At 39.4% G+C, this 27,754-nt stretch overlaps 1 protein-coding gene and 1 long non-coding RNA gene across 7 annotated transcripts in view; one reads left to right on the forward strand and one right to left on the reverse strand.

Moving 5' to 3' along the window:
- Positions 1-27,754, forward strand: part of LOC143895942 (uncharacterized) — a 321,026-nt gene that overhangs the window by 20,296 nt on the left and 272,976 nt on the right. The gene's annotated exons all lie outside the window — the stretch shown is intronic.
- The window catches only part of Sli (slit guidance ligand), a 322,647-nt gene that overhangs the window by 11,995 nt on the left and 282,898 nt on the right, over positions 1-27,754 (reverse strand). The window contains exons 2-23 of one of the 2 annotated variants that reach the window (XM_077403435.1): positions 22,925-22,996; positions 22,463-22,606; positions 15,746-15,817; positions 15,245-15,316; positions 14,926-15,139; positions 14,390-14,553; positions 13,777-13,848; positions 13,596-13,667; positions 13,433-13,504; positions 12,984-13,127; positions 12,659-12,816; positions 9,158-9,308; positions 6,176-6,322; positions 3,316-3,387; positions 3,161-3,232; positions 2,718-2,881; positions 2,108-2,309; positions 1,957-2,028; positions 1,789-1,860; positions 1,258-1,329; positions 1,016-1,179; positions 215-434 (exon numbers count right to left, since the gene is read on the reverse strand). In XM_077403435.1, coding sequence (XP_077259561.1) covers positions 215-434; positions 1,016-1,179; positions 1,258-1,329; positions 1,789-1,860; positions 1,957-2,028; positions 2,108-2,309; positions 2,718-2,881; positions 3,161-3,232; positions 3,316-3,387; positions 6,176-6,322; positions 9,158-9,308; positions 12,659-12,816; positions 12,984-13,127; positions 13,433-13,504; positions 13,596-13,667; positions 13,777-13,848; positions 14,390-14,553; positions 14,926-15,139; positions 15,245-15,316; positions 15,746-15,817; positions 22,463-22,606; positions 22,925-22,996 — 2,664 coding nt within the window. Of the gene's footprint in view, positions 1-214; positions 435-1,015; positions 1,180-1,257; positions 1,330-1,788; positions 1,861-1,956; positions 2,029-2,107; positions 2,310-2,717; positions 2,882-3,160; positions 3,233-3,315; positions 3,388-6,175; positions 6,323-9,157; positions 9,309-12,652; positions 12,817-12,983; positions 13,128-13,432; positions 13,505-13,595; positions 13,668-13,776; positions 13,849-14,389; positions 14,554-14,925; positions 15,140-15,244; positions 15,317-15,745; positions 15,818-22,462; positions 22,607-22,924; positions 22,997-27,754 lie in introns of both variants that reach the window. The other variant, XM_077403434.1, reaches the window with a different exon arrangement.

Below are 27,754 nucleotides of genomic sequence, written 5' to 3' on the forward strand. Positions count from 1 at the left end.
TTTCGTAAGGAAATTCGCAAAAATTTAGACAAGAGACTGACATATGAAAGAAAAATGAAAAAAAGCTAAAAAAAAGTCAAAAGAAGTTTTTTCTAAGATATACGATATGGTACAATGCTGTCGCAAACGTTCTACGGGTTCCACTGAACGAGCAACTCTAAAGTCAACCCGACGAGCCACTACTCTGATCAAGACCGTCGCGTTCAGCAAGTACCTGAATCTTCCTTCCTCCAGTACTTTGCAAGTTCCGGAGTTCCTGCAAGGATTTCCATAGCACGCGTCAATTTTATGCTGACACCGGTCCCCGTGATATCCTGGCGCGCACTTGCAACGGAACTGCCGGTCCGGAAGCGCCTCGCAAAATCCTCCGTTTTCGCATGGCGAGGTGTAACACAGGTCGCACTTGGCCAAGACTTCGGCTGGCTGCTGCTTGGCTGCGCGGAAGAAAGGTCTACGATTAATGAGCAATTTTAGTACCCTACCGTGACGCTGGGCCAAAAAACCACGAACTAAACAGACTGCGTCGCGCTGTACTACGAAAAATCAAAAACACCGTCACGTGCGACAACCAGTATGCGATTGCGGATCAGTAATGGCCAAGCAACCGGAGGAATTCTTTCTGTTATTTCTTACAAGAGACTATGGACTGCGTACCAAACGTCGTTAAAAAAAAAAAGTATTATACTTTTTATGTCTAATGGAAAATCGATATTCAATGACCCGTTTTACAGCAAAGTCGTTACCAAGCAGGATAATGATCCGCGTTTCTGATTCCAATGTTAAATATTCCATTGAGCGAAACTAATACTGAATGTTAATGAATATCTAAGTGAGAGTCAGAATTGAAGTCCAGAATTGCGAATATACCGTAAATGATCGCACGGTTCTATGTTACTGTATCGACAATCGATTATTGCCGCACGACTCGCGGATAACAATTTAATTTACTTAACGGCAGGCGGAGTCTCTTGGCCATTCTGCCCGCAATCGAGATGTACGCTTATGAAATATTTACTTTTGCATTGAAAGGCACTAGCCGGTGTCGTCAAAAGCAATTTGTCTCTCATCGCAGGAGGCTCCATGCACCTGGCTATGCCAGGCTCCACATAATCTTTCTTCACCCACTCAGCCAACCACCGCATGCTGCAATCGCAGTAAAGCGGGTTGGACCCCAGGGCACTGTAAACATCGGTGATCGATAAATGGCTGGCATCGAAAATCGAGTGCGTGTGGTTTACGAACGGTGTGGATACTCACAGATGTGTTATAGACTTGAGATCCTCGAACGCTCCCTCTGGGATGACCGATATGTCGTTACCGTGCAGCGAACTGAAAAAAGCATTGAAATTATAGTGCATATTTTTATCGGCACAGAAAAATTCCAATTCGTTATTTTGTTTGACTAGAAAAAGACTTAGATATCGATAAAGAATTTACAATCTCCGACGATCGGCCGCGGCGTTACGAAATTCCACTTTAGTATCTTCATTTGCAATTTGCAATTAATATTTCATTGTGCAGCAATTCAAGTTAAACATTGATTTAATGTAAAAAAATTTTACTTGATTTTTAATACATCATATATTATTTTTTTTTAACTGACAGATTTATTTAATGATTAACGTAGTTAAATAACTTCAGTTGAACAGCGTAAAACTGACGTATGACCGTCCAACAATCGCCGATCGTGTGAATGGTAAACAAAAGCGTAGAATAGATTTTTTTGCGACAGTAAAAGAGGCACGTCATGATGATAACGTTAGTCAAGTATTTGCACACGTGACTCACATTATCCGTAGGTTCTTCAATCCCGCGAGAGCATTTCGTTGCACGCACTGCAGCTTGTTGTAACTGATGATTCTGCAAAAGAGATTCGTATGTCGTACGTTACATATAAACGGTTTTGCGAGTCTCCGCCAAGCACTCCCAGGGTAACGGAATAAATGTTCGACTTACAGGTGCGACAGCATTGTGAGATTCCTGAAGGTATCGTTGGACAGCATTCCGATCTGGTTGTTGCTCAGATCCCTAAAAACGAAGCGGACGTTAAACACGGCGAAAGCCGCTTGAAAGATATGCAGGAAGGTTGCGCGCGTGTTTTATTTACAGTCTGGTGAGAATCCTCAGGTGGTTCAGCCTCTCCGGCTGGATCGTCTTGATGTCGTTCACGTCCAAATACAGCTCGGTGGTTTCCGGTGGAATCCCGCGTGGAATCTCTGTAAGCTGAGACCTCGAACATCTCACCACCGAACCCGCGCAATTACATTGAGGCGGGCAGTAATCGTCACCTAGGCAACCCACGCTGTCGTCTGATGGGTGTAAAATAGTTGGTGGATCGTTAACAGGATTTGCAATTCAGATTACGAATATTATTTTATCGAAGCGAGTGAAGACATGCAATAAAAGCAACTGACTTATTCGTGAATTTTTTTTCCACAGCGCGGACGACATGTAAATTGAAGGCATAAAACACGCGTTATTCACAGATTTAAATTTAATTAATATGTTATATTGATTTTTCGATTTTGTATGCGTGCGAATCAGTTTGCATGCAAAACTGCTATCAATTTCACGGGATACGTCATGTTTGTACTCTATTTTGAATTCATAGCGATCAACCGCAAAACGCAATAATACGAATTGCAAGAGTAAGATATATCTATAAGTGCTAACAGGTGATGACCAAAATCAATTGTACAATAATGCATTAAACGCACTGTTGCATTTGAATTCGTGGTGCGGAATGTCCTTGATGATGGCATCCTTTAATCGCGGTGGATCGTGACAACGGCCAGTGATTCCAGCTATTTCTCGTTTCCTCAGCCATCCGGCGAACCACGCGAGATAGCAGTTGCACGATAACGGGTTACCTTGCATGTTGCTGCAGATACCGAAAAATATATCAAACGATACAGCAACAATAAGGAGGCAGTAACACGAAGATTATATTCTGATTATTATAGTTGATACGTAATTATTTTAGAGATATAACAGCGTTAAGTACTCTAGGCCATGTAACTGCTTGCATTTTCCACAAAGAATAATGAGAAAAAAAAAGAATATGATACAAAAAGATATTTAAAAAATCTACAGATAGCAGTTTCTATGGAGCAAATAATCTTGTTGTAATTTAATTCGTTGAATATTCGCGAATACTTACATGGCGCGTATGTGCGGCATTCCGTCGAACGATCCCTGCATAACGCATGTAATGGAATTACCATGGAGATTCCTACGCAAAGTGAATTATGCGAGTAATCATTTATTGCGCGATAGCGTTTTATCAGCGCTACGTTTGCCCAACGAGGTACTTACAGTGTTTTAAGGCTCGGTAGGCCGGAGAACATCTTGTTGTGCACTTCTCGCAGCCTATTCTCGGACAAAAGCCTGCGAAAAGAGAGCTCGTCATATCGTGAAACGAGGCGCGCGACAAAATGGAAAGAGATTGCGAGCTAAGTTGCGTCGCGTTACAATTCGCCGTCACTTTTTACGAGTCGATAAATCAAGAGACACGGTAGTGTCTCGCGCCAAGTACGCGCGAAGCGAGACGCACCGTGACTCTTTTACGCGAACGCATGAGTTGCGAGTATCCGAGATTTTGAGATCTCAATAACGAGTGAACGGATCAACTTCTAAGTAGGTTCGATCGATAGCTTGGGGTTTGATTTATAAATAAGAGTCTTTTTTTTTCGTTACGTGCCCTACGAGCGAAGATATTGCAATGCAAAGACCAAATGTGGAAAATTTTTTTTTAAGAAACGTCCACGTCGGACAAAAATGGCGGCTGGTGTGTCACTTTCCCATTTTTGACACGAGAGTGCACTCGTGCACTGTCGCAGTGCGTGACAGTTTTTTACAACCTAGAAAAGGATAAGTGTTAAGTGTGTGATAGTCGTGACCGTTGCCGCGTCGTGACAGATAGTGAAATATATATAAGTATTGACCGTAAAGAGCTGATGCCGAGAGATCTTTAAGAAGGAAGGTGTATCTACAAAATCGTACAAACACGTACGTATATGTTGCCTTGTAAAAGTTGTCAAACTGTATGTTTACGCGAGCGTTACTTCGGTAGTAACTTACGATAATTTATGCCGGGATTACGATGAATATAACGTAACGGGACGCGACGGACGCGAAGTAACGTAACGTGAACTTAAGAAATTACGATCGCCGTAATTTAAAGATAACCTTAATCTTAACCTTCTATTCATACCAAGCTGTCAAATCATTTCTGAAATGCACGCTGCTTCACGTTACGGCGATCGTAATTTTTTAAGTTTACGTTACGTTACTTCGCGTCCGTCGCGTCCCGTTACGTTAAATTCATCGTAATCCCGGCATTACTCGTTTACGCGGGATGAATTATCATAAGTTGCTACAGAATCTCCATTTACGTGGAGGAATTATCGTATAAGTTACTACGGAAGTAAAACGCTCGCGTAAACATAGTATACGTGACAGATAGTGTGTGTGTGTGTGTGTCTGTGTGTGTGTGTGTACTACGTTTACGCGAGTGTTACTTCTGTAGTAACTTACGATAATTCACTCGTTTACGCGGAGTAAATTATCGTAAGTTACTACAAAATCCCGTTTACGCGAAGGAATTATCGTAAGTTACTACAGAAGTAACGTTCGCGTAAACGTAGTGTGTGTGTGTGTGTGTGTGTGTAATTAAAATTATTTATATTTATATTATACATGTATATATAATTTATTTAGTATTTATAGGATGATCTCTCTCTCGGCAGCAGGACGAGAAAAGCGGAAAAGCGACAACAATATTTCGACAGATTCGATAGATCGTATAGATGACATGCCCTTTTTAGAAGAGGATGCGTAACACTACAAAACGCATGATATCAGTACAAAATTACCTTTTTCAAAAAAGGTAAAAAAAGGGCGCCAAGTACACGCGTGGTTGTTACCTCGAAAAAAAACCCAAGTGGTAGTATCATTAATTTTATTCAAAAATAAATAAAATCTATTCTAACCTAGGTGGTAGTAGCTTTATTAATTTTTAAACAAAATTATTAAATTATAAAATAAAAATATTTAATTAAAATAAAATAAATAAATTTTTCTTGTAAAAAACTTGGCGCTGCTTTTTTAGAACCTTAAAATAAAATAAAATAAAATAAATAAATTTTTCTTGTAAAAAACTTGGCGCTGCTTTTTTAGAACCTTAAAAAAGCAGCGCCAAGTTTTTTACAAGAAAAATTTATTTATTTTATTTTAATTAAATATTTTTATTTTATAATTTAATAATTTTGTTTAAAAATTAATAAAGCTACTACCACCTAGGTTAGAATAGATTTTATTTATTTTTGAATAAAATTAATGATACTACCACTTGGGTTTTTTTTCGAGGTAACAACCACGCGTGTACTTGGCGCCCTTTTTTTACCTTTTTTGAAAAAGTATTATTCTTCGTGTGCCAACGAGCGTACAAATGTTATGAACATGTTATGAATGCATGTTTTGGATGTGATGTCACGCGGAGTGTAACGTTTTTATATTCTTTACATTCCGAATATATCGCCCAAAACTGTTGCTCGACTTTGAAACGCTTTAAAAATATAGCTATTAACTATAATAAAGAATTTATGACTATGACTCCTATCATGTATTGAATTATAAATTGTACATGAGATAAAAATGGTATTGCAGATTCAGTATTTATATGTCATCTGATTTATCATGGTATAACAGGATATTTTTGTAAAACAGATGAATTATCAATAACAACAGTTATTTAGCACTGAATATATAAATACTTTATAAAGTACTTCTAGTACTGATTATAATTTGCAAGTAAATATTAATGTATTTCCAATTGGATTTGGCAAACCGCGATACGCAATCAAACAAACACTATACCGCTCAAGTATTTGGGGAAAAAAAACCACTGGCATTGTTTTAATAATTGTCCCCGGAGACAATACAGTTTTCAAAAATTCTCTGAGAGATTCTTTAAAGTTGGAAATATCGACTAGAAAGCCGCGCGCTAAGAAAACAATCCTGATGTTACACAGCGGTACTTCTAGAACGGCTTCTATTGTGCCGGCAAAGGCGAAGTTTTCCGGAAAGACAACGACGAGGACGACGACAATGTCGCAAAGAAGAAGCAGGTTGTCCTACGAAAGCGGTATAATTCGGAACTCGCGTTGTGACTTACAGGTCGGTGAGATTGTAAGCCCCTTGAAAGGCGGACGCCTCGATGCGGGAGATTTTATTTTTCCTAAGGTCCAGATGCTGCAGCTCCGGCAGCTTCTCGAAAAGGCCGTCCGCTTTGATCTTGTCCAGTTCATTGTTGCTCAACAACCTGGCGCGAACATACAAGCGGAAAGGAATGCATGTATAGATCGTAGAACGAAGTCACGATTGTCGTGTCGTCGAAATATGCGTGCACGTACGCGATATGTATGTATGGTTAGTTTGTTACTTGACAACGTAAAAACAAGTAAAAGTGTGCAAGTAGAAACTTGCACATTGCTTCCTCATAGAGGAAGCTTTGTGAGCAAAGGTTTCTACTTGCAAAAAACCTCTTTACCGATCATCGCCAAATTCAATACCGACCTTCCTTGAATGATACTCTATTAGGGGAAGAAAAAAAAACAGCCCGATATCTCAATATTTGCGGAAGTTAGAGCAACTAGTACTTGCATCTCGTTTTTAACTTGAATATAAGACCCGACTATGAATACCGGCTTTAAAGAACTATATAAAATAGAAATAGAGAAGACTGAAGAATATAACAAAATTAAAAATAAACCGATATCTTAAAATTTACAGAAGTTAAAGCTATTACAAACATTTTTCTAAAAATTAGGAACCTTTGATCACGTATAAAGCTGAGTATTCTTCAGTCTTTTCTACCCCTATTTCATATACAATTCGTTAAGATTTGGTTGATCAGTTCTGGAGTTGTAGAAATTTCGGTAAATTTGGCACAGACATACACACATACACACATACCGACATTTTTTAAAATAGCGATTTTTCGACGTTTTAGAACATTCTGAACACATTGGCAAAAGCAACTAAAAAAAATTTTTTTTTACGAAAACAAAGCTTCCTCTATGAAGAAGCAAAAGGGGCAAAATTGGTACTTTCCGTTCGTTACTCCATCACTTGTTTTCGACTACCCGCCGAGCAATTTATTCGCTACCGCGTTATAACAATGCGCCGCTCAATAAATTTTACGAATTGCGCGCTGGAATAACTCTCGTGCAGAAATTGGTGCGTTGCAGAATGTTCGTATATGATATATATCGAGCAATAGTGTAACTTGCAGTTGATTGTTTTGCTTCGTTCGTAATTAATACTCTCTAACGTTCGAATAAAACTATTAACTGGGGATATGTCGAAGAACAAAAATGTATGTTCCGCGCATGAAATAAAATGAAATAACAAATTGCTGTAGCAATTATTAATAACGTCCGTTGTTTTATTTTGGAACAAACGATATTAAAGTTCTTAAAAAAACTTATGATTGTAAGGAGAAAGGCAAATTTTACGTCAATATTTATAATATATGCTGACACTAAATTTGAATGCAAGATACGAATAAGGTAGCAAAGACAAAAGCTGAAAACCGCATATATTAATAGTAAAATATTAATTTTTGTTCATATAGAATAGATCTCTTTGTATGAACTGATGTATTGATTATTGAATGGTATCGAGAAATTAATTTTTTTTCATTAAGCGCCAATAAGCGCCGATCCATCGAACGGCTCGATCGCGTAATTTACTACGAATAATAGTCCAATCTGCATTGTTCTTTTCTCATCGCACTCGACGATTTAATCAGGTGATTATCTGGTTCAACGATCGAATTAATATTCTAACGGAGCGACGAGAATTCTCTACAGACGAATGATATTCATCCTAACAACCACTCGTCTGGACTGTCCCGACCGATCGATCGACTTGTCCGATACTTGATAATTTGAAACGAACATTTTCTCGTGAAAAGGTAATAATAATCTAGAATGCTGTTATTTAGTGAGATGTTACGTTAGATTAAACTAATTTTTTTAGCGAAGCAGTTTTAAATCAGAAACGTAACTAATTGCAAAACGACATACAATTGGCTCGTAATGCAATGAACTTTATTTCAGTTTCTTCCAGTCGTTATTTATTTTGATTATACGGGCAATTTAATTGGTTTTTCTTTAATTATTTAATTTATTATTTTTCTGACATTTTTATATTGTTTTCCAATTTTAGCCTGCAATTCATTTACTGACGATCATTAATTCATGTAGTATACCGAGTATACGTCTATGTTTATCGTCCTAATTGTTGTTATTAGTTAGAAATAATGACTCGCGCTAATGCCTGTTACTGTATTTATCGATATCAACTTTCATAATCGCATTCCTTAATATCGCTAATATTGTGATTTAATATATGTAATGTATGTATCTACTGCATATATAGATGTAGTGTCATTATTTAGAATATTTATTATTTAGACGAGTAAATGATTTTGCAACTTGCAGACATTATTACTGATAGTGTAGAATAATTATTACTAAATATTGTAACGTATAATTATTACCTATTATTTATTAAAAGCTTCTTGCTATATTTTTAATTACGAGAGTAGCAAGTAGCAACGCCTGGCAAAGTAAACGCTATTGCTTAGTATCTGAATATCGAAAGCTTAAATATTTTGGTGGAAACATTTTCCTTATTTTAGATTCGTTTTCTACTATCTCTTCATCAACGCAATGTTACACAGTATTTTGGGAAGTACTAAAAATGTTCGCGGTGGCAAGTGCGTTCAGCGTGACAAACATAACTGCGTGAAATATATTGCGGATGCTGCTACATCCCGTATGACATAAATTGAGTTTGCCTTTGGTTTTCTCATTTTGCACGCCCCACGTACGTCGCTCAGCGATATAACGACAAGTAAAATATTGTTAGAGGAAGCTTTTTAACGGCAGCTACGTCCTGTCAAGTTTTTTTTTCTGTTGTCGACGATTTGCTCATCAATGAACGATGAAAAAGTTTACGGAGCTTTTATCCGACAAGACTTTGATAGCATCGGTGATTAGCGTCGGAATTAACAGCGCGCGTTTTCTTTCTCGCGCGGATTTCACGCGTGGTGGTGGTTTAACACGCCATTTAAGAGAAGTATACTTACAAAGTCGACGTGTAAAGCGGCAAGTCTTTCGGTATCGCAGTTAATCTCTTGTTGGAGCAATCGACCGTCGCGCCGTTGCATGTGCACGGCGCGGGGCAAGCGCCAGGCAGAATGCACTCTCCGGCCCTTTTTGTTAACAGCTCCTCGTCACCTGCGGACAAAGTTTCTGGGTAGAGTCGAATTCTAACAATCGCGCCTGAGCAACACTTCCGCACTCGATCGCGATTCCGCTCCGACATACGACAGCAGGGATAATGCATACACGTCGGTGCGTAGAGCAGTCGCTGTGATATCCCGTCCCGGCCACAAATAAATGCTGCATTTCTTCGTGAAAATTACGTCGGTCAAATGTATAATTATATCGTAAACGTAATGATGATGATGTCGATTCGTTAACGATAAATTTTGATAATGAACAGCGTAATTAACGGCATCGTTAAACGAAACCAGTCGTACGCGTGGATGCCGTATGTACTTGCACGTTAATCGAGTGTTTAACGTCGTGCGCGTTAGTGTTGAGGGCTAAATATGTTTATGTATGAGTGCGGCTACGGCAGGAATGATTTATCATCGTATTATACACCACATTACAAATTGCCGAGTGTGATGTACGCATACGTAATTATATCGACGATACACATTGCCAACATGTATATAATGCCGGCTAGCATCTCGCCATTGCGAATGCGTTTTCTCCACGGTGTGGTGGTCGAAATACAATAACGGTTTTCATTCGTCGATCGTTGAGGTCAAAGCGGAAGAAAGCGAGAAAATTAAAACATCGCATCGTCAAGAGCTGATTTTTTTCTCTTTTCTGATGTGACTGCGCGCGCGCGCGCTTATTTTTCCTTTTACATGTTTTCACAAATAAATAAAACTGCTGATTATATATATATAAAAGCTGTTGCTGATAACGTCAATTAAAAGAAAAATATTTATTATTTATTGTATTGAAGAAGAAGGCAACACAAAAAAAAAGTAAAAAAAAAAAAAAAAAAAAAAAAAAACAGATATTCCATAAAACTACAACACCTTTGTAGTTCAATATTTACATTTTATATGAATAATAAAACTGGCAAGAGTTTTGCTCGAGACGAGTAATAAAACGAAGAAGATAAATAAAAAATAAAATTTGCGTGTTCTGTACACAAAGTTAAAACTGATCGATTACTCTCCGTTGTCTCTTCCACCTTCCGCTTCGCCAATACTCTTTACGTACTCGAATGGGAGTGCCGCTTAAGGAGCAACATTTGTTTCCTTCTACGAAAACTAGAAGCACTCTCCTCCTAATTCTCGCGAAATCCTTCGCAATGCAGAAGCAAGGGTATCGTGTAAATTTTTGCCGTGACCGGGGGCGCAAGTTGCGAAAGTTGTTTACGAGTTTAACGCTCGCGACACAAGTTCCTGTTTGCGAAACTACATGTAATAGTTATGCGCATTTATACTGGAATAGGTGCACATATGCGCTATCGAAATGTTTATTTTTCTCAACTCTGAATTGAGTTTTGTGTAAACATGTATGGGGTAAGTTGCAGGGAATGGATATTGCTTATTTTTCAGTGGATTAACTGTATTCGTGCTGCCTGTAATATACAGTATAACAACCTGTTTCTTTTTTTTTAGAGAACTAAATAAGTCACTACGGCGTATTGCATATTGTGCATATTATATTTAAAACAAATATTCAATTTTTAACAATATCGATCTTCAAATATGCTTTATAATGCCAATAACTTATGACGTTTAATTATGCGAACAAGATACATATATGTATATATATTTTGAAACATGCATTAACATAGCCGCGAGATAGTTGAGAACTTTTTCTTTATTATATAAAATCTGCTTGTAAGACTATTTGATATTCAAGATGTTAACAAGCAAGATGTTACGCGGTTCTGCTGGTTTTTTTTCGTCTCATCCCTGTGTACAGTAGTATATACGCTTTTCGGAATAGTATGGCGTACAAGGAGAATGCATCCGGGTGAAACTTGAGGCTGCGCATAAAGGAAGGTTAGATACTTCTGGGTATTATTCTCAAACGGATACGGCAAACACGGATCGCTCCGCAAAAAATGTGTCGTAAAAGATGCATTCTACAGAGGGACATTCGTACGTTTGCAATAAATTTCTCTAGAATTACGGAGTCGCAAAAAGACAAGGCAAATGCAAACGACCGCACGATGAAAATAACAGAGACATAGAATTCTTGTAATTCCGGAAGTCGCATATCAAAATTTACGGACTGTGATCTGTAATAAGCACGCTACGAGTGCATCATACGTCCGCATAAAACATGATATATTCGTCGAGGAACTTTTAATGATAGAAAATACAAGTTTGTGCTCTGATGTTGCTATATAACGTAAAACTAAAACACTTTAATTTCCTAAAATTTAAAAAGTATAAAAAAATAGCGATCTCTATTAAAATTACAAATAAATTATAGTTCCTTCCTCTTTAGCCAATATTTTTATATATGATGGGTTAACGGTGTAACGTGTTCAAATATATTCTTATGATTTTCTTTCGTGAATATAAAATTTAAAGAAAAATTTTATATGTCGGGGTATTGAAAAATAAAATTTCAAAAAATACATTCTTTTAAGGTATTAATCTTTATCTACGTCACTCGTCTGTATGCAGCTTCGTTTCGGTAAATGATTATCATTATGCGAGCGCAAATGAGCTTGGAAGCGTGTCTCTGAGAATGTACATAATAACATCGGCTGACATTAATGCACACCGGGCGGTATTACGGTTAGCAAGATACATCCATCGGCAATTACATGCGCTCGGCAAAGTGACCAGCATTTATCCTACCGTGCGAGAGCATCTATATAGATCGTCTGGTCACTTGTTCCGGACGTGTCGACAAGAACGAAGAAGAATCGAGACAGAGAGAAAGGAGAAGATGTACGTGTCTGGATATGTGATGCAAGAAGCAACGGGAACGATGGTGGGTGATTTCACATGAATGAAAATGGAAGCCGTGGCACGTCGTGTGCTATCACGTGTGATTGATAATAAAGTGACACGATCGATCAATTTCAATGGCTTGGGCATCGGCTTTCGATATATCCTTTCTTAGCGAAAGAACGAATATTAATTTATAAATGGTAATATAATCCGATTTCCATTCTGCTTATTCGCTTTCTCTTACCCTTACCTTTCGTATATAAGGTAATAAGCGCTACTATCGATTTTGAACGCTTTAATAGCCGAGATGAGACAGATGAATGAAAAATGTTACTTATCCAAATTGTATTGATACAAGGGAAAATGATTAATTCCACACAGATATGAATGTGAATGTAAATACATAATATGATAATACGAAGATGTCGTGAAATATAAATGCAAGTTAGTGGATAATAGGGACCTATTTATACATTCATCGTGCAATATATCTTCCTCCACATAAACTACCGACCTGTATATTACCCTGCCGAAGTGTTAAGAAGAGATATACCGGAAAAGTCGAATTGTGCTTACCCTTACATTTGAACTTGTCGTCCCGCATCGAATCGATCTTCCGTTTCTGCGCTCTTTTTGGCGTTTCGCATTTAGCGCCGGATGTCTCTATAGGATGCGCGTGAAGATACGCGCTCAGCCAGCGTAGATTGCAATCGCAGATGAATGGATTCCTCGCCAAATGTCTGCGAAAAAAGAATCAAATTACTGGCTGGAGATACATTTCAATGCAGCACAAAATATGCTTTTCGTTAATTATTTCAACAAGAAAATATTTTTTTATACCCTCGCCGAAATTAGGAAATGTTTGTAAGAATTTTTGTAATAATACGACAATACTAATAATACGAACAGCGTTTTAATGCTCCGCAGGTTGGCAAAAGTCCCATTCGCTAACGAACGTATATTGTTGTCGTACAAAGATAGCAAGGTGAGACTGGTTAAGTCTTTGAACAGGTCTGTTCGTATGCATGATATCTCATTGGCATTCAGTAACCTGAAACAATAAGTTTCGCCATAATTTCCAACAGTTGCCTCGTTGCAATGCTTCACGGGAAAGCGAGAACAATACGTGAAGCCATGAATAAAAACATTTTCTTCAGTGGTTCTAATATGAATTATTAATTCTCGCCTTTTTGAAGTCGACCTCGCATCATGCAATAGAAAACTATACCTAACCCAGAGCCTAATCTATTTCAATTTATTAACTTTAATAAGACTGACTTCCATGCAATTATTCGTTTTATTCGTTTTGAATTTTATTCATTAAAAACTTATGGCTTTCTTTTCTTATCTACTCACAATAACTGTAGATTTGTCAGGCCTTGGAAAAGACCAGCTGGCAGCTCAGTAATTTTGTTGCCGTATAGAACTCTGCAAAAAAAGCGTATTTTTATTTATCGTTGCCGTCAAATGGAATAGAATGTTATTTAAAATGTGTCAGTGAAGGAAAAATGATGCATACAGCGATTCGAGGGATTTCAATCCGTGGAAAGCATCCGCCGCTACCTTTTTTATCTGGTTGTTGCTCAGGTCACTGCGGGCGAAAAAAACCGGAAGCATATAAAAATATTAAACGTTGCGGTCGACGTGCGCAATAGCGATCTGTGTTTATGTATTAGAACGGGTCAACGAATATTACTCACATTCTTCGCAATTTTCTGTATGGTGAGAAAGCCTTGGGTGGAATTTCTGTAATGCCATTCTGTTCCAGCCGCCTGTAGGCAATTATGGAAAAACAAATTACACAGATAAGTTAGCGAATCAGCACATTTGTGCTAGTAGCCGCTTCACAAAGTTCTGAGGCTATCGATCGCTTTCTGCTCGTTCGTACTATTTCGTGTTTCACTATACTCTTTTCCGCTTTCCACGCATATATACGAAAATATATTGTTCTGTTTCGCGTGTCGTACACATATTATTAATCTTAGACTTTATAAAATTATTCGTGACTATCGATTTTACACAAAATTATCTTGGAAAAATTATTAATTATTAAATCGCGATTTTATAAATAAAATATTTAATAAAATATTAAACAAAAATTTAAATAAAAGAAATATTTAATTTGCCATTAATTTGCTATATCCCGTGCAACTACAAATACCAAAATAAGGAACGAAATAAAGCGTACTTGAGAAAGCAACGTACAAGTTCAGTCAATCCGCGTTATCGATAATACTCGCGAGCGAGAAATAAATCTCATTGTCAGAATGAAGAACAGGTACAATGCGCGAACATGGCGCGAGTTTTACTTACAATTCACTGGTGTCCTCGGGAAGGTGGGTTGGCACTTTCGTCAAGGAGTTCTCTCTGCAATCGACGATCCCATCAGCGCATTTACAAGGATGCGGGCATTGGGGCTCAGCGCTGCATTCCGATCCCGTTCTCTCGACCAAGCCTGAACACTTGAACTCGTGTTCCTGCAAACAATAAGTTTAGAAGTCGTATTAGACACGAACTGGGTTAATAAAAAGCGATATTGATATACTTAACAATCACAGAAATGTTCTTTAAAAATTTCTTTTCTCATACAATGTTCGGTTAACGATTGAAATACTTAGTAAATTAAAAGATCCAACAGAGAGGAGAGGGAGCTAACACACGTACAAGTATATATGCACATATAATTTAATAAGAACATATTTATAATATATGTAACATATTTATGTATTAATGTAAAATGTAATGCAATGTATAAATTGCTTATATAAATTCTGACGAGAAATGAACATTTGCGGGTTTTGCAGACCAGAATTCAATAGATGGTAACATAACTCTTTAGTCAGACTCACCTGCACATCGGCAAGATTGCGATCTTTGAGATGAGCCGGAGATGCACATCGTGTATGTTGCCCCAGGCGAGGATAAGTCCTCAAATGACGCGATAACCATGCTAAATGGCAATCGCAAGCTAAAGCGTTATCCGCAAGCTTCAAAGTTCGCAAATGCGACAAGCCGTTCAGCATCTCCTTACCGAGCGTTACAAGTTTGTTATTGTTCAGCATTCTAAAATAAATAATTGATTTGACATGTTATATTCGCTCGAACATGAAATAATTTTCATGTGTGAAACACATAATCTAAATAATTTTAACGAATTCGTGTACTTACAATATTTCCAAGTCTTTCAGTTCTCGTATAGAAGCCTCATCCACGCAGGTCAGCACATTGTTGTCAAGTAATCTACGAAGAGAAAGTAAAATTTTATAATTTCGAAATATATTTAATTTTTATAAGCGCCTTATGTATTTATATGAGATAATTATGCAAGAGATACGAATCATATATTTCAAAAAAATTTCTAACCTATGTTTTAAATATTAAAGTTGTCTGACCATATGACATTTTACTACTTAAACTGATAGATGATGTAGAAAAAGATTTACAGCAAAGAACAATTATATGTTACAGTAGATTTAAAAGACAAACTCAATCGTAAGTTTTATCTGAAATTTTATCACAGCTTTATCTGTAATGCGAGTAGAGTTGTCATATGTAAAACATCTTGAGCATAGTTTACAATGGACTACTAGACTATGACTAAATGGCCTCGAGAGAGATTATTACGGAACAATCTGTCTTTGTGGCAAGCACATCCGATAAGATACTTACAAATGTCTGAGAGCGGACACTCCTCTGAGAGTCTTCGGTCCTATGGTGGCGATCTGATTGTGGCTAAGATCTCTGTGAAACAGAATACAATTTTTTCAAAATTGTGGTTTAAACTATTTGTTTTTAATAACTTTTTCTCGTAACTATTATCTTAAAATTAATATAACTCATAGTATTATAAAATCATATTTATCTAATATAATTAAAGAAGAATAATATCAAACATAAACAATCTAAATATAATTCTACACTAAATGCCATTTTTTTTAAATATTATCAAAAAGATATAAAAACTTTTTTCTGCTTTTTCTCTTCAATTTTCAAATTTATATTTTGAAAAAAAGATTAACTTATATTGAATAACACATATTTTATAATTAAAAAAATTTTTTTATAAGAAAATATATCATTAATTAACAATGTGATATTTATGAGATATATTCGATTTCTGTTTGTGAATTAATTTGTAACAAATCAAGTTAAGTTTTCCATTCGTATTCGAAATCAGTGTTTTGTCCCAATTTTCCACACATGTAATTATTGCAGGCGTGTATTCGAAAACTATCAGAGCCCATCATGTTCGGCAGAAGGCAGAATTGCGTTAACTCGCGACTGTCCATTGATCTCTCAGCATTTATGTTCTTGAAAGCGGACGACCACGTTCACCATCATCGGTGCAACACCCGCTCGTTCCACTTTATTGTGGTGGCTGTAGTCGCGAGTTCGTCCTACATTTTCGATCAATTATTCAAGAGCGTCGAATGCCGCGGCAAGTGCCTCCTCGGCGTGCGCGATTATCCTTCAGTCCAGAAAGTTGCCGCTCGTGCGTGTGACCGGTTACACGTGCACCAGACCGTCACGTGAGTGGCTATAGACTTCGCAAGTACTTCTCATCGCGGTCGTGATCGTTACCCACGTAACGAGTGACCATTTCCACGGTCTCACGCGACAGCCGGCTGCTTACGAATTATCTTGACATATTCCATAGTTGGAGTCTTAAAGCTCGGAGCTTGCTCGGAGCATGCTCCGAGACTCTGAGCTACTCCAAAATCGACTTTCGACAAGCTATTTCTAAAAAGATATTTACTGTATGGATGTGTACGTGATATTGGTTGTCCTTCTTTTTTCCTCGCAAGATAGATATTAAAAATTTAACATTTATTTATGTACATCTAATCATATTGTACTTAAAAATTATATTATAAGTGACATTTTATCATATACATATATTAAAATGATAATAATATTTATTCTATCCGTCCTGTTCGCGCGTACGGAAGTATTCACTATATAATTAAACACGCTAATAAAAGAACGCAAATAAGGGTTAGCAAATAATTGAATCGTCTCCCATTGATATGGAAAGACATCTTTGAACGATCGAGGGTTAGACAAATGGTGCGGTTGGATCGAGCCCCTCGAAAAGTGTGCGGATATCGTGGAACCTCGAAACCTCTTTTCGAGGTCTAAGTTAACCAGAGGCTTGTGATGATAGGTTGGGGGTCTCGGAGTACGGTTCGCCATTGACTATCCATTGGCTTGGAACTCGCAATCTGTAATTATGTTCGCGAGGGAACGCGAGGAGGGTTGTGGTGGGCGAAAGAAGAACAACAAAAAACGCGAAACGGGGAATGAGACGGAGGGAGCGGGGGAGAAAGAGAGAAAGACGACGAGGGACGTAAGGTGAGAGTGCGAGCCTGGGAGATTGAACTCCCAGTTCGCTCGAGCCAATTCAGAAAGTAATTACCGAATTTCGACGCGCGGCCACGTTGCACCGAACGCACAAAGGGAACTCGCGTTCATTCGCGTTCGAGTTGGTCGGCGCGAAATATTATTGTCCCCCGTAGAAGTTTGATCGTGCCATCGAATAAACGTTTGTCACACGTCGCGCAATAAAAGTTCATCTCTCTAGAGTACTTTCGCGGAACTATGCAACGAATTAAAAACGGTTTTATAACTATCCATTTATTGATCATCGGAAACTTTGTACTTGACTATTCCTATTTGTTACTTGTCGGCAAATGTATTCTTCAAAATTATTTCAAGAGAGACGTGCATATCTGCTAATGAATTAGATGTATTCTATCTTATAATTTAATAAATTGGTAGGATGTGGAACAAGAGATGCATGCGAGAAATATGAGAAGCTGGAATTGAGTACCCTCACAGGAATTTGGGATATTAAATTCTCACTGCGCCCGATCCAATCGCAAAAAGCAATCTCCGAATTTCCAAGTGCCCACACATGATTCTACAAAAGGAACATGCTAAAGTCTGTTTCATCGAAACATCGCTCATTATCTCAACTGATTGATTACGAAAATCAATGAATCGCTAGTGTGTATAATCAGATAAAAGTAAGATAAATAGAAACACGCGTACAAAAATACATATAATTAAATCGTAAATTAATTCGCGTTCACAGAAATAATACAATATAGAATCAGTCGGATAACAGACAAAACTATGTAAAATTATGAAGTAAACAAAACGTTTAACACCGCACGTTTGAAATTCACAAAGATGAGACACTCTAAATAGATTCACGATGCATGACGTCGTCAGAGTCGACAAGCTAGGCAAGCTCAAAGAATAGACGACGGTAATAAGCTGCGATAATAATCAACAGGGAAAACGAGCATATCGAGCCCTTCCTTTATATGATTTTCGAGGTATGTAAGTCGGGGGGGACCTGGGAAACCTCTCAACTCACTCGAGCCAATTCAGAAAGCAATTACCGAATTTCGACGTGGCCGGGCCAGCGCGAAACTAATAACAAAAGGACTCGCCGGTCCTCGCCTCTCGCGAACGGTCCATCCAATTCCGAATGTTGCCGGCGCCGCAAACTGTGTTACCGCGATAAGAACGGGACGAAACGAGATCGGACGTTTCGCACGTATCGTCCACCTTTGTTTATCAGAAACCCTCGCGCCTTGCGATCTTTTTCGTTTCGCAGCCGATGACACGATCGCGCTGCCGCAAAAGGATTGTGAAACTTCAGGGAGAGAGGTCGACGTCGCGACATCGAGGATCGCAATCTCTCAGTGGACGACCGCGCATTCTTCGAACACAACTCCAGGATGTTACGCGGGAACATTCGTAACAACGTTCCTGCGTATGCGGTAAACTGGTTTTAATAGCTTCCACAACGACGCCCTACGCTGGGATTTCTGGCATTTTCCGCTTAGCATATTTGCGACATGAGTTGGAAAACTGTGGCTGTCTGAAAACTTGGCGTCCTCTCGAGTAGACATTCTCTCGTGTAACTACCTCTAGCGTCTGTAAAATTTGTTAAAAATTAATTTTCTGGACTAAAAAATAAAGATGTGAAACAGCGTGTCAAGAGCGATATAGTTATAGCCACATTCGATGAATGTACGAAAATGTTACACAATATTATTAACGCGATTTTACATCCGGGTCGCATGTGACGTAAGGCTATAACGTCGGGGATGAGAGGGATTTATTGCAAGGGCCGTGTATAATACAGTGTATTACGATCGTCGGGATACACGATAACAACTGCACGATAATTATTACAGGCATTACAGCCGCTCTCTTGAGCGATAAACAGAGATTGTGCGCACAGCTCCTTGTATGAAGGACCTATAATTTGTCGACGTCCGAAAGTCACCGTGGCCTCCACCGTGGGGTGGACTTCTCGAATTTTATCGCTCTAAATCATTCGCGCGACCGCGCGCGCGGGTTCGGTTCTCAGCGGACGTTTGTTCTGCTTATTATCAGCTTAAGCGTACAGGGGACAAATGCTGCGAGCGTCGTAAAATATCAGCTTGCTGTCTCCTATGTATCGCGTTACAAGCGCCGCAATACGGCCGCACGGCGGAGTGATACTAATCAACGGAGTGTCCGCGCCCCTTTCCATTGTGTCAAACCATTTATTACCACGTAGGTTTCATCCTCTTACCGCATGGAATACCGTACCTTTCTGCGTTTGCGCGATGAGTTAATCATACGTTACGTTCACCGCAACTTGCCCACCCCCCCCCTGGCCCTGGCTCGACGTTCCCGCGTCGAATTTACGAGACGAGCACATAATTAAGTCCACGTAGCTTTTGGCTGTGCGTTAAGGAGAGCCTGATTAATCGCTCGTCCACTTATCGCTCAACAGGCCCACGAGCCTGTATTGGCGGTAACTTTCTGAATCATGCTTGTTCGGGGATTTAGTTGTATATTACTAGGAAGATATGTATGTACAGAAAAGAAAAAAAAACGTACTAAAATAATTTAGAAATATAATATCAGTTTGTTCTTCAGTTAGATCGTTTGAACAAGGAACAAAATCCGACATCTGGCATACTTGCAAAAAGAGAAGATAGCGAGTTTTGTACTAAGAGCGAGGTTTGATTTAATGTATACATATAAATTGAAGAGAAACATCTTCGAAGAGAACTGTAGAATAAGCTGCCGCTGGAATTGCGAGTTTCCGAGAGTTTCGGAATAGCGGCCGGCATAGCGCGTGAATTAGCATCTTCCACTTCGCGATTTTAACGCTGGTTTATCCGCCTTCGACGAAGGATTATCGCGCATCCAAACCCGCCCGTGAGAATCTCACCGTAAGGTCGCAACATAATACGTCCCTTTGTAAGGTGGCTGATCCAGCCTTATCGTCAGAAACTGTAGGTTGTGCCCGAACGAAGCGGAGCCTCGAGACGGGAAGTTTCGAGTCCCGTCCATCTTGCCCACTTTGCAGGATGATAGATGGACGATCTCCTCCTCCTTCTCTGCTTTCTCCTTTTTTCTCCCCTTTCCTTTTTTGCTCTTTGCCGCTCCTCTTGTCTCTCTTTTTCTGCCTCCGCTCTCTCTCTCTCTTCCTTCCTTCCTTTCTCTTTCTCTCTTTCTCTCTGGATCCCGCCACCATGTCATCCGCGAGGCGAGGAGGAGGCTCGCGCACTTTTTGACCGCGCGGCTGGCAGCTGCCCGGGAACACCAGGAACCTCCGAACGGAAACGGTTCGTGCCCACTCGATCGCGATAAAGGCACGATATCGCCGCTCGTCAGGCCGGCCTGTCTCTATTTTGTTTTTCTCTGCAACCGTGGTAGCGCGTCGTGCCGCGTTTGATTGAGATTCCGGATCGAGAAGAATGTTACGGCGCGCGTTCGAAGGAAAAGCAACGAGCGAACGGACGGACGAGCCGGGACGAGCGTAATCACGGGATCGGAATTTCTTATGACATCAAGGTGGCTCTTCTCGTTAGCGAGAGGCGAACCGTATGTCGGATACGGAGAAAACCAGTCATGTCGCTGAGAAGAGGTCGGTTCGCTCTCGACGGATAGCTTATGGATGAGCATAATTTGTGTATACGGAACACAGCTCGCGACGGCTACGTGTTCTTTCGATACTATCGCTCCCTGAGATCGTGCAGCCGTGGCCACGAGTATTCTGTACTCGGAAATATCTTTAATAAATTGTGGCAAGTAAAACCGGTCAGTGATCGAATCACAAATGGCAGTAACTTCTTTGAGCGGTTGATTGGCAATTATTTCTTGGTGTTCATTAGAGAATCCAATAATGCAGAATTTACCTTTAGTGCTTTAGTATTCGAGAATATTGATGCACGCGACTGGTTTTGACTTGTCACGCTTTATTAAAGATTCATGTATAACGCGCAGCACCACCGATGTTATCATTTCTAAGTAATGACTTCATCGATCTTTGCACCTGGCAAATGTCTAAAATCGTACATTCCCCTTTTCATTTCGCCTCTACCGTTACTGAATCAGGTCTCGCTAATAAGACAGTCGGCAAGCGATAAGCGTGTTCGTACTCAAGCAGTCGGTCACGTAAGATAGGAAATACTTTGGTGAGTCGCGTGCTGAGGCAAATGCAAGCGTCGGCGTTGCATATGGAACGATCGCCTTTAAGAAGCTAAAGCCCGGGGTGAAAAGTCGCGTATGCAGCGACGCGTACATTCGATCGAGGAGTCTCGCGTGGCAGGTTACACAAGCCCCCGGATTGCCGTTGCCCCTCTTGCAGTACATACGTACATACGGTAGATATGTAGGCCGTATCGTCTGAAAAGTTTATACAATATAAACTCCCCCACCCCGTCCCGCTGTCGTCGCGCTTGACACAATGATGAGGAAGAGAGAGAGAGAGATGAGAGAAAGAGGCAGAGACGAATGTTGAGGTCGCAACGTTGTTATGCGTGTCTGGAATCTGACATTCGGACTGATCTCACGTATAATTATTCTCCCGAGATTTCGCTTACCGAGAAACCCGCAATCCCCTCGCGCGCGAAATACCAGCGCGGATGTTGCTACGATATTGCAAACTTTCATGATGTTGTAGACATCGTTGCAACATCGCTCGTATCTCGCAATGCCGCTGCGCCATTTATACCCGCGTCCCGCACGCGTTATGTACCGTATACCGCTGACAGATCGCATAAATTCCGTGGCATAATACGGCTCGCAGCTCTTAATGAATTCTGTTCTTACGCTCGTCGATATCTTGCGGCGGCGATGAAATAGTTCAAATTCGCAGTATTGCTGTAATAATGCCCCGTCAAACCTGTTAGCAAGACGCTAATGCGTAACGTTAACCGATCATGAATGTCGGAAGATATTTATCCGTAATTATGTATTGCGTAAATGAAGTCCGATTGTCGACAAATCTATTCAGAATTGCGCAGTCTTGATCGATCTGTAATGCCGTATAATAACAATTCGCATGATAATATGTTCAATCGTACTCACAGGCGTTTTAAGTTCATCATATTACTGAAGAGAAGATCGGGCAAGTGACGTATTTGATTGTTGTTTAGACGTAGCTTTTCCACTGCCACTAAATCTTGGAAAGCCCCTCTTTCGATGGTATGTATTTGATTGTTTGAAAGCAACCTGCAAATTCAAAGTATTCCAATGACATATATATAGATATGTAGAACTAATAAGAAAGAAAATGTTATGGTAATCAACACGTACAATTTTATATATCAATATAAAAATAATATGCATTAAAATTTGTACGTTTATAGGTGACTATTACATTAATGGACATAATTTCGAAACTCTTAATTATATTTCAGACATAATTTTTCTTGATTTAAAGCCATAAGAAGAACTATAAACATTAATGCAACCTGATCAATAATATGTATTCGTTATCTATTTGACGATTACTACTAAGAGAACTATGAGAATTAAGAATACACTTACAAAACGTGAAGTGTTGCCATGTCTTCAAAATCTGTCTTGAATATTACCGATACATTATTTCCTTGAAGATCTCTGCAACAAGAAGAACAAAGTCGATGTTAGTATTTCGATCCTTAACAAGTAAAAAATAATTTTGTAACTCTATTACACACATTCATATATCGCTAAATTCAGTAATTAATAATCCGACAAATGGAATATACACGCTGCTTCTAATGTAAATATATCCGTTTATCGTGCAGATAAGCAAAAGAAGTTGAAAAGTTTTATTCCCGATATAATGTAAATTTCACGCCACAAGATTCATTAACATACAGCTCTAATCGACTCAGCATTCTCAGCAAACTCAGTTCTGTATCCACTCGATCCACTCTTAACGCGGAATGAAAGCTGAACAATCGTACTACGCGAGGAGTGAGAGTGACGAGCACGCGGTATCGCCGTTCTGCCAATAAAGGGTTATACCACTCCGTTGCGAGAAAGCGTGAATTTACTCTTCATGTCGAAAAAGGAGAAGACCGTGAAGTAGCCGTCAAACACAGCCGTACGCCAAGCGTCTGCCTCCCTCGGAGAAGTTATTAAGGCCTTATTAAATTGGTTCCTTTTCCCGTGGAAACTTTTTACCTGACAAAAAGCTCGGGGTAAGAGCGAGTAACAAAGTCAGCCTACGAGAGCGCTTTCTCCTCTCAGCGCGGATTTCTCCTTTCTGGCCCGACGACCGGCGTAAATTATTCCCTCGTTTTCGTCTACTGACGTGTAATTCTCCACCGACGACAAAATGACGGACTTATATTTCCGGAATCTCCAGCACGTCTTGTATGTGCCGGGATTTAATGCTTGTATGAATACTCGATAAAATGTGATTTTTTTTCGAGTTGCAGTAGATCTCTTTTAAATAGACAAACGCAATTTACAGAATTGTGTTATTCCATTCTCAGATTACACAATTTTTCTATCTTGTTTGAATTTCATGACATTATTCTATTTTATTTGTTTTAATAAACATTTCGCTATTGCAGAATTAATTTAATTTTTATTACTTACATAGAATGTCGCGAATAAATATACTCGTAAATAAATATTTATCAAATGGTACGGTAGCAATTATAATTTGAGAAGTTCTCGCAGATATATTTTAAGAGAAATAAGTGTGATAAAATTAGAAAAAAATCTCTCCTGTTGAGTCAGTTGCAAGCTAGTTAATTATACTACCCCACGGTAATGACTATGAATACTTCCCGCTAACTCTATTAAGATATTAAGCGCCCTCCTTAATACGTTGCAGGTAATATCTAATTACGAATCATTATACTTGAAGGAAGCTGAAAATACCTCCCGCAGGAGGAGTATGGCCAATCGCATTATGGAATCGAGGCCCATCGAACCTCGACGCATAATCCACTTTATCGCCGATTCGATTAATTCTCGACGGGATAAAACGGTGACGGCTACCCAGCGTCTAACGAGAGCTTTAGGAGCTACCTAACGAACGATGTCACTTTTCCTGTTATCGTTGTCACTACTTCCCATGGTTCTTTTGTGGGACGAGAGCGATGAACCCCATTATGACGAACAAACAATGTCATCGCTAGAATAGCATTCTAATAATTTAGAGCTTCCGCTTTTATATTATATAAAGAGTATAGATGGTTAAAATTGCTTTTCTTATCTACAACATGCCATGCATTATAAAATCTTTGATTTTGATTTATAAAAGAATCTCTTATATTGTCTTTTTTGTTAAAAACCTTTGTAAGATATTTCTTGTAATAACGCAAATAACGCAAGATTATTTTATTATCTTCATTTTGTTATCTAGTGATTGAATGCGAACGCAAGTTTAAACCGCGCTGCCTTTTCCTCGTTATTATTGCAATCATTCAAAGTCGTCGACGACATTCTCCATAACGAAATATCGCGGTTCACGAACTACCCGCCAACTCGTAGAATGAGACAGAAACTTGGCGTGTGCCGTTTGCACGACGGATTTGCGCTTCTAGGAACGTTAATGTGGCCTTTCGCGGGGACCCCGTCATCTTATGTGGTGTTACGCTCAATTAAAATAGCGCGGCGTCTTCTCGGAAAGTAATAACGGTAATCGTTCGGGTAATCGTCTTGTATGGGGAACCTTTGCCCAGCGAACTGAATGGAGGAGTGTTTGAACGGTGCAAAGGCTCGCGGATCGGTTGCCCGAAGCGACAGTTTGCAATTCGTCGTTACAACGAGACAAAATTTCGCAATATGCTGGTTTCATCGTATTTATTCTGTAAATATCTGTGTTGTTCTATCGACAAGAATATTTGCCAGGTGTCACCTAAGGTCGAGGATAATTTACTCAACTTCCTTGAGATAAAGTAAAACAAGCGTCTATCGCTTTGTCCATGCAGCGATAGTCATTTAAAATTAGTGTGTCTACGTAATTAGAGCTTAACAGTAATTAATAAAAAAAAAATTTATTTAGAGTGCATATCGATACTTAAAAAAATTGATATACAGTTTTGAGTTGTTGAATGGAAATGCACACAGGGCAATATATTACGATACACAGATCATTAAGCGACTTGCGGTAAATTTGATGTAATCAATAAAATAAATTCCGCGCGAACGATTATTAAATCGAGAATATAAACTATTGTTTCAAATTCGTAAATAGTGGCGACAGTAACGTCCGTCGTACAGATTGATACGAAGATGCAACGTATAATTACGATTTAAAAAACAAATCAGATAATCCTGACAGATCAATCGCTGCTATCGATGATAGCTATCCGCGCGTTTTCGCGATTCAAACCGTATAAATCTCGTAATTCGATTCGATTGCTACAATGACGCCCGTCGGAAGTCCAATAACATCTTGGGAGGCGCAATTTTCATCTTGCACTTTTGCCAGGCGGCTCACGTAGCGGCTAACGAAATTACATCTCGCGTCGCCAACCGGGACATCTGCTAAATACGTTTCCATGGGTTTTCATGAAGGCGAGAGCAGAAGGGACGCGAGATGGGTGGGAGGGTACTTGACGGTAGTAAATCTGATGGCGGGCGGTGGTGAGAATCTGAAGGAACAGAAGGGGGCAGTCAGAGTGTGACGGGCTTGGTAGACAACGTCCAAGAATAAGGTGTTGGTAGCGCGTGTCTATATTTGAGTTGTGGCGGAATGAGAGAACAGAGACGCTACGGGAAGGAGGATAGGCTGCTGGTAGATGTAATCAAAGTTTGCAGACAACCGCCCCGAACGAGAGCCTCTGCGTGGAATCCACCAGGGGGAGGAATACAGGGGATACCGCCGCGGGATCGGCCGGATATCCGGTCGTATCTCACACGCGGCGCGGCGCCGCGCCGCGCCGCGCGCCGCGTCGTCGTGTCGATACGCCTGCTTAATGTCGTAGAAATGTCTCCGGCGGAGATAAGGGAGAGAATCGAGCCGCGACAAGGTGAGACGAGTCTATGGGGAGGATCGGTATACGAGTTTCGATTTTCTCGCGAACCGCCGGAGCTGTTCGCTCCGTGTTCCCGCCGGGGATCTGGGAATCAAATGATTTATGGGTAGTGATTATATTCAGACTTGGCGCGCGCGCGCGTGCTGGTATCATGTGTCTGTATGTGTAACTGCTAGGAAATACCGCGACGTAATCCACCATTTACTACTCGCGCGCCGGATGTTTGGTGGATGCAAATAAGTAATTCATCTATCGCGACGTGATATTGACAGTTAACGATGATGGTTCGCCACACGTTAAGTCTCATCACTCTCATCAGTTTTCAATTCCAATTTATCAGGGGGAGGTTTCAGTTTGATCTTATAATTACGAATAATACGCAATATTTATATGTATTAAGAAAGTGATTAATACGCTATCTAATATATGTGATTTATAATTATATGATTTATAATTATTTAAAATATAAGAGATCTAGAAACATGTAGAATTCAGAATATAAACTTATTGTTTAAAATACTCAATCTAAATCTTTGTAGCGCTAAATAATTTAAGAATATTTGTAGCAGAGACGTTCTGCATTTTTCAGATTATTTCAGTACAATCTGCTCGACACAGTGAGATATGAAAATTCTCACAGTCCAATAACGTACTTCAGTTTGTTTATATGTCTCATACACAATCGCACTACTTTTCTTTTATAAAGTTACGAATTCGACGCGTAATAACGCACACCTTATGGTAATAATATCCGCTCGCAAGCTGATTTATTTCTCGGGAAAATACCGTTTTCACTCGATAGATCGTATTCTAGATTTCCAACGCATTCATAGCGCCTGAAATCGTACATCCAGATAAGTTGAATTGCATTTAGAGCGACTGTTCGTTTCTGCGATTGAACCCCTGCTCCATCCCGTAAAAATTTCACAGCGAACTAAATGAAGAGCGGACAGAGCTGTATACATACAGCGAAAACATCACGTCGGATAAGAAAAAGAACCGTCGCTCTCGGGGAGAAAATATAGTCTTCTGCAGTATTCTGCACGTCGGCGCAGAAGTGCAAATGTAATCTTTTGATTGAGTTTACTAGCAAAGCATCTCGACTTGGTGTCTCTTATAGATAAGCGCAAAGGTGAAAAAAGGTGAGCGGCATCAAGTCGATTTGACATATCGACGGTTTTTCGCTCGACTCGCTATTCTCGAATAGTCGCGACCGCGACAGATGGAATGGAAAGAATGTGAGTGGCGCACGATGCATTCCATAAGTGAACAATTGGACAGCTTACAAAAACTAGGCCTCACTTATAATTGAAATCTTACTGCTGTTATTTTCTACATTTTGTTAAATTTTAAGCATTTAAATGTCATACAAAATAGACATTATGTCCACTTA

The sequence above is a fragment of the Temnothorax americanus genome, unplaced genomic scaffold (assembly GCF_048541705.1).
Source record: "Temnothorax americanus isolate GAGA-0224 unplaced genomic scaffold, ASM4854170v1 Scaffold17, whole genome shotgun sequence".
Lineage (NCBI taxonomy): Eukaryota > Metazoa > Arthropoda > Insecta > Hymenoptera > Formicidae > Temnothorax > Temnothorax americanus.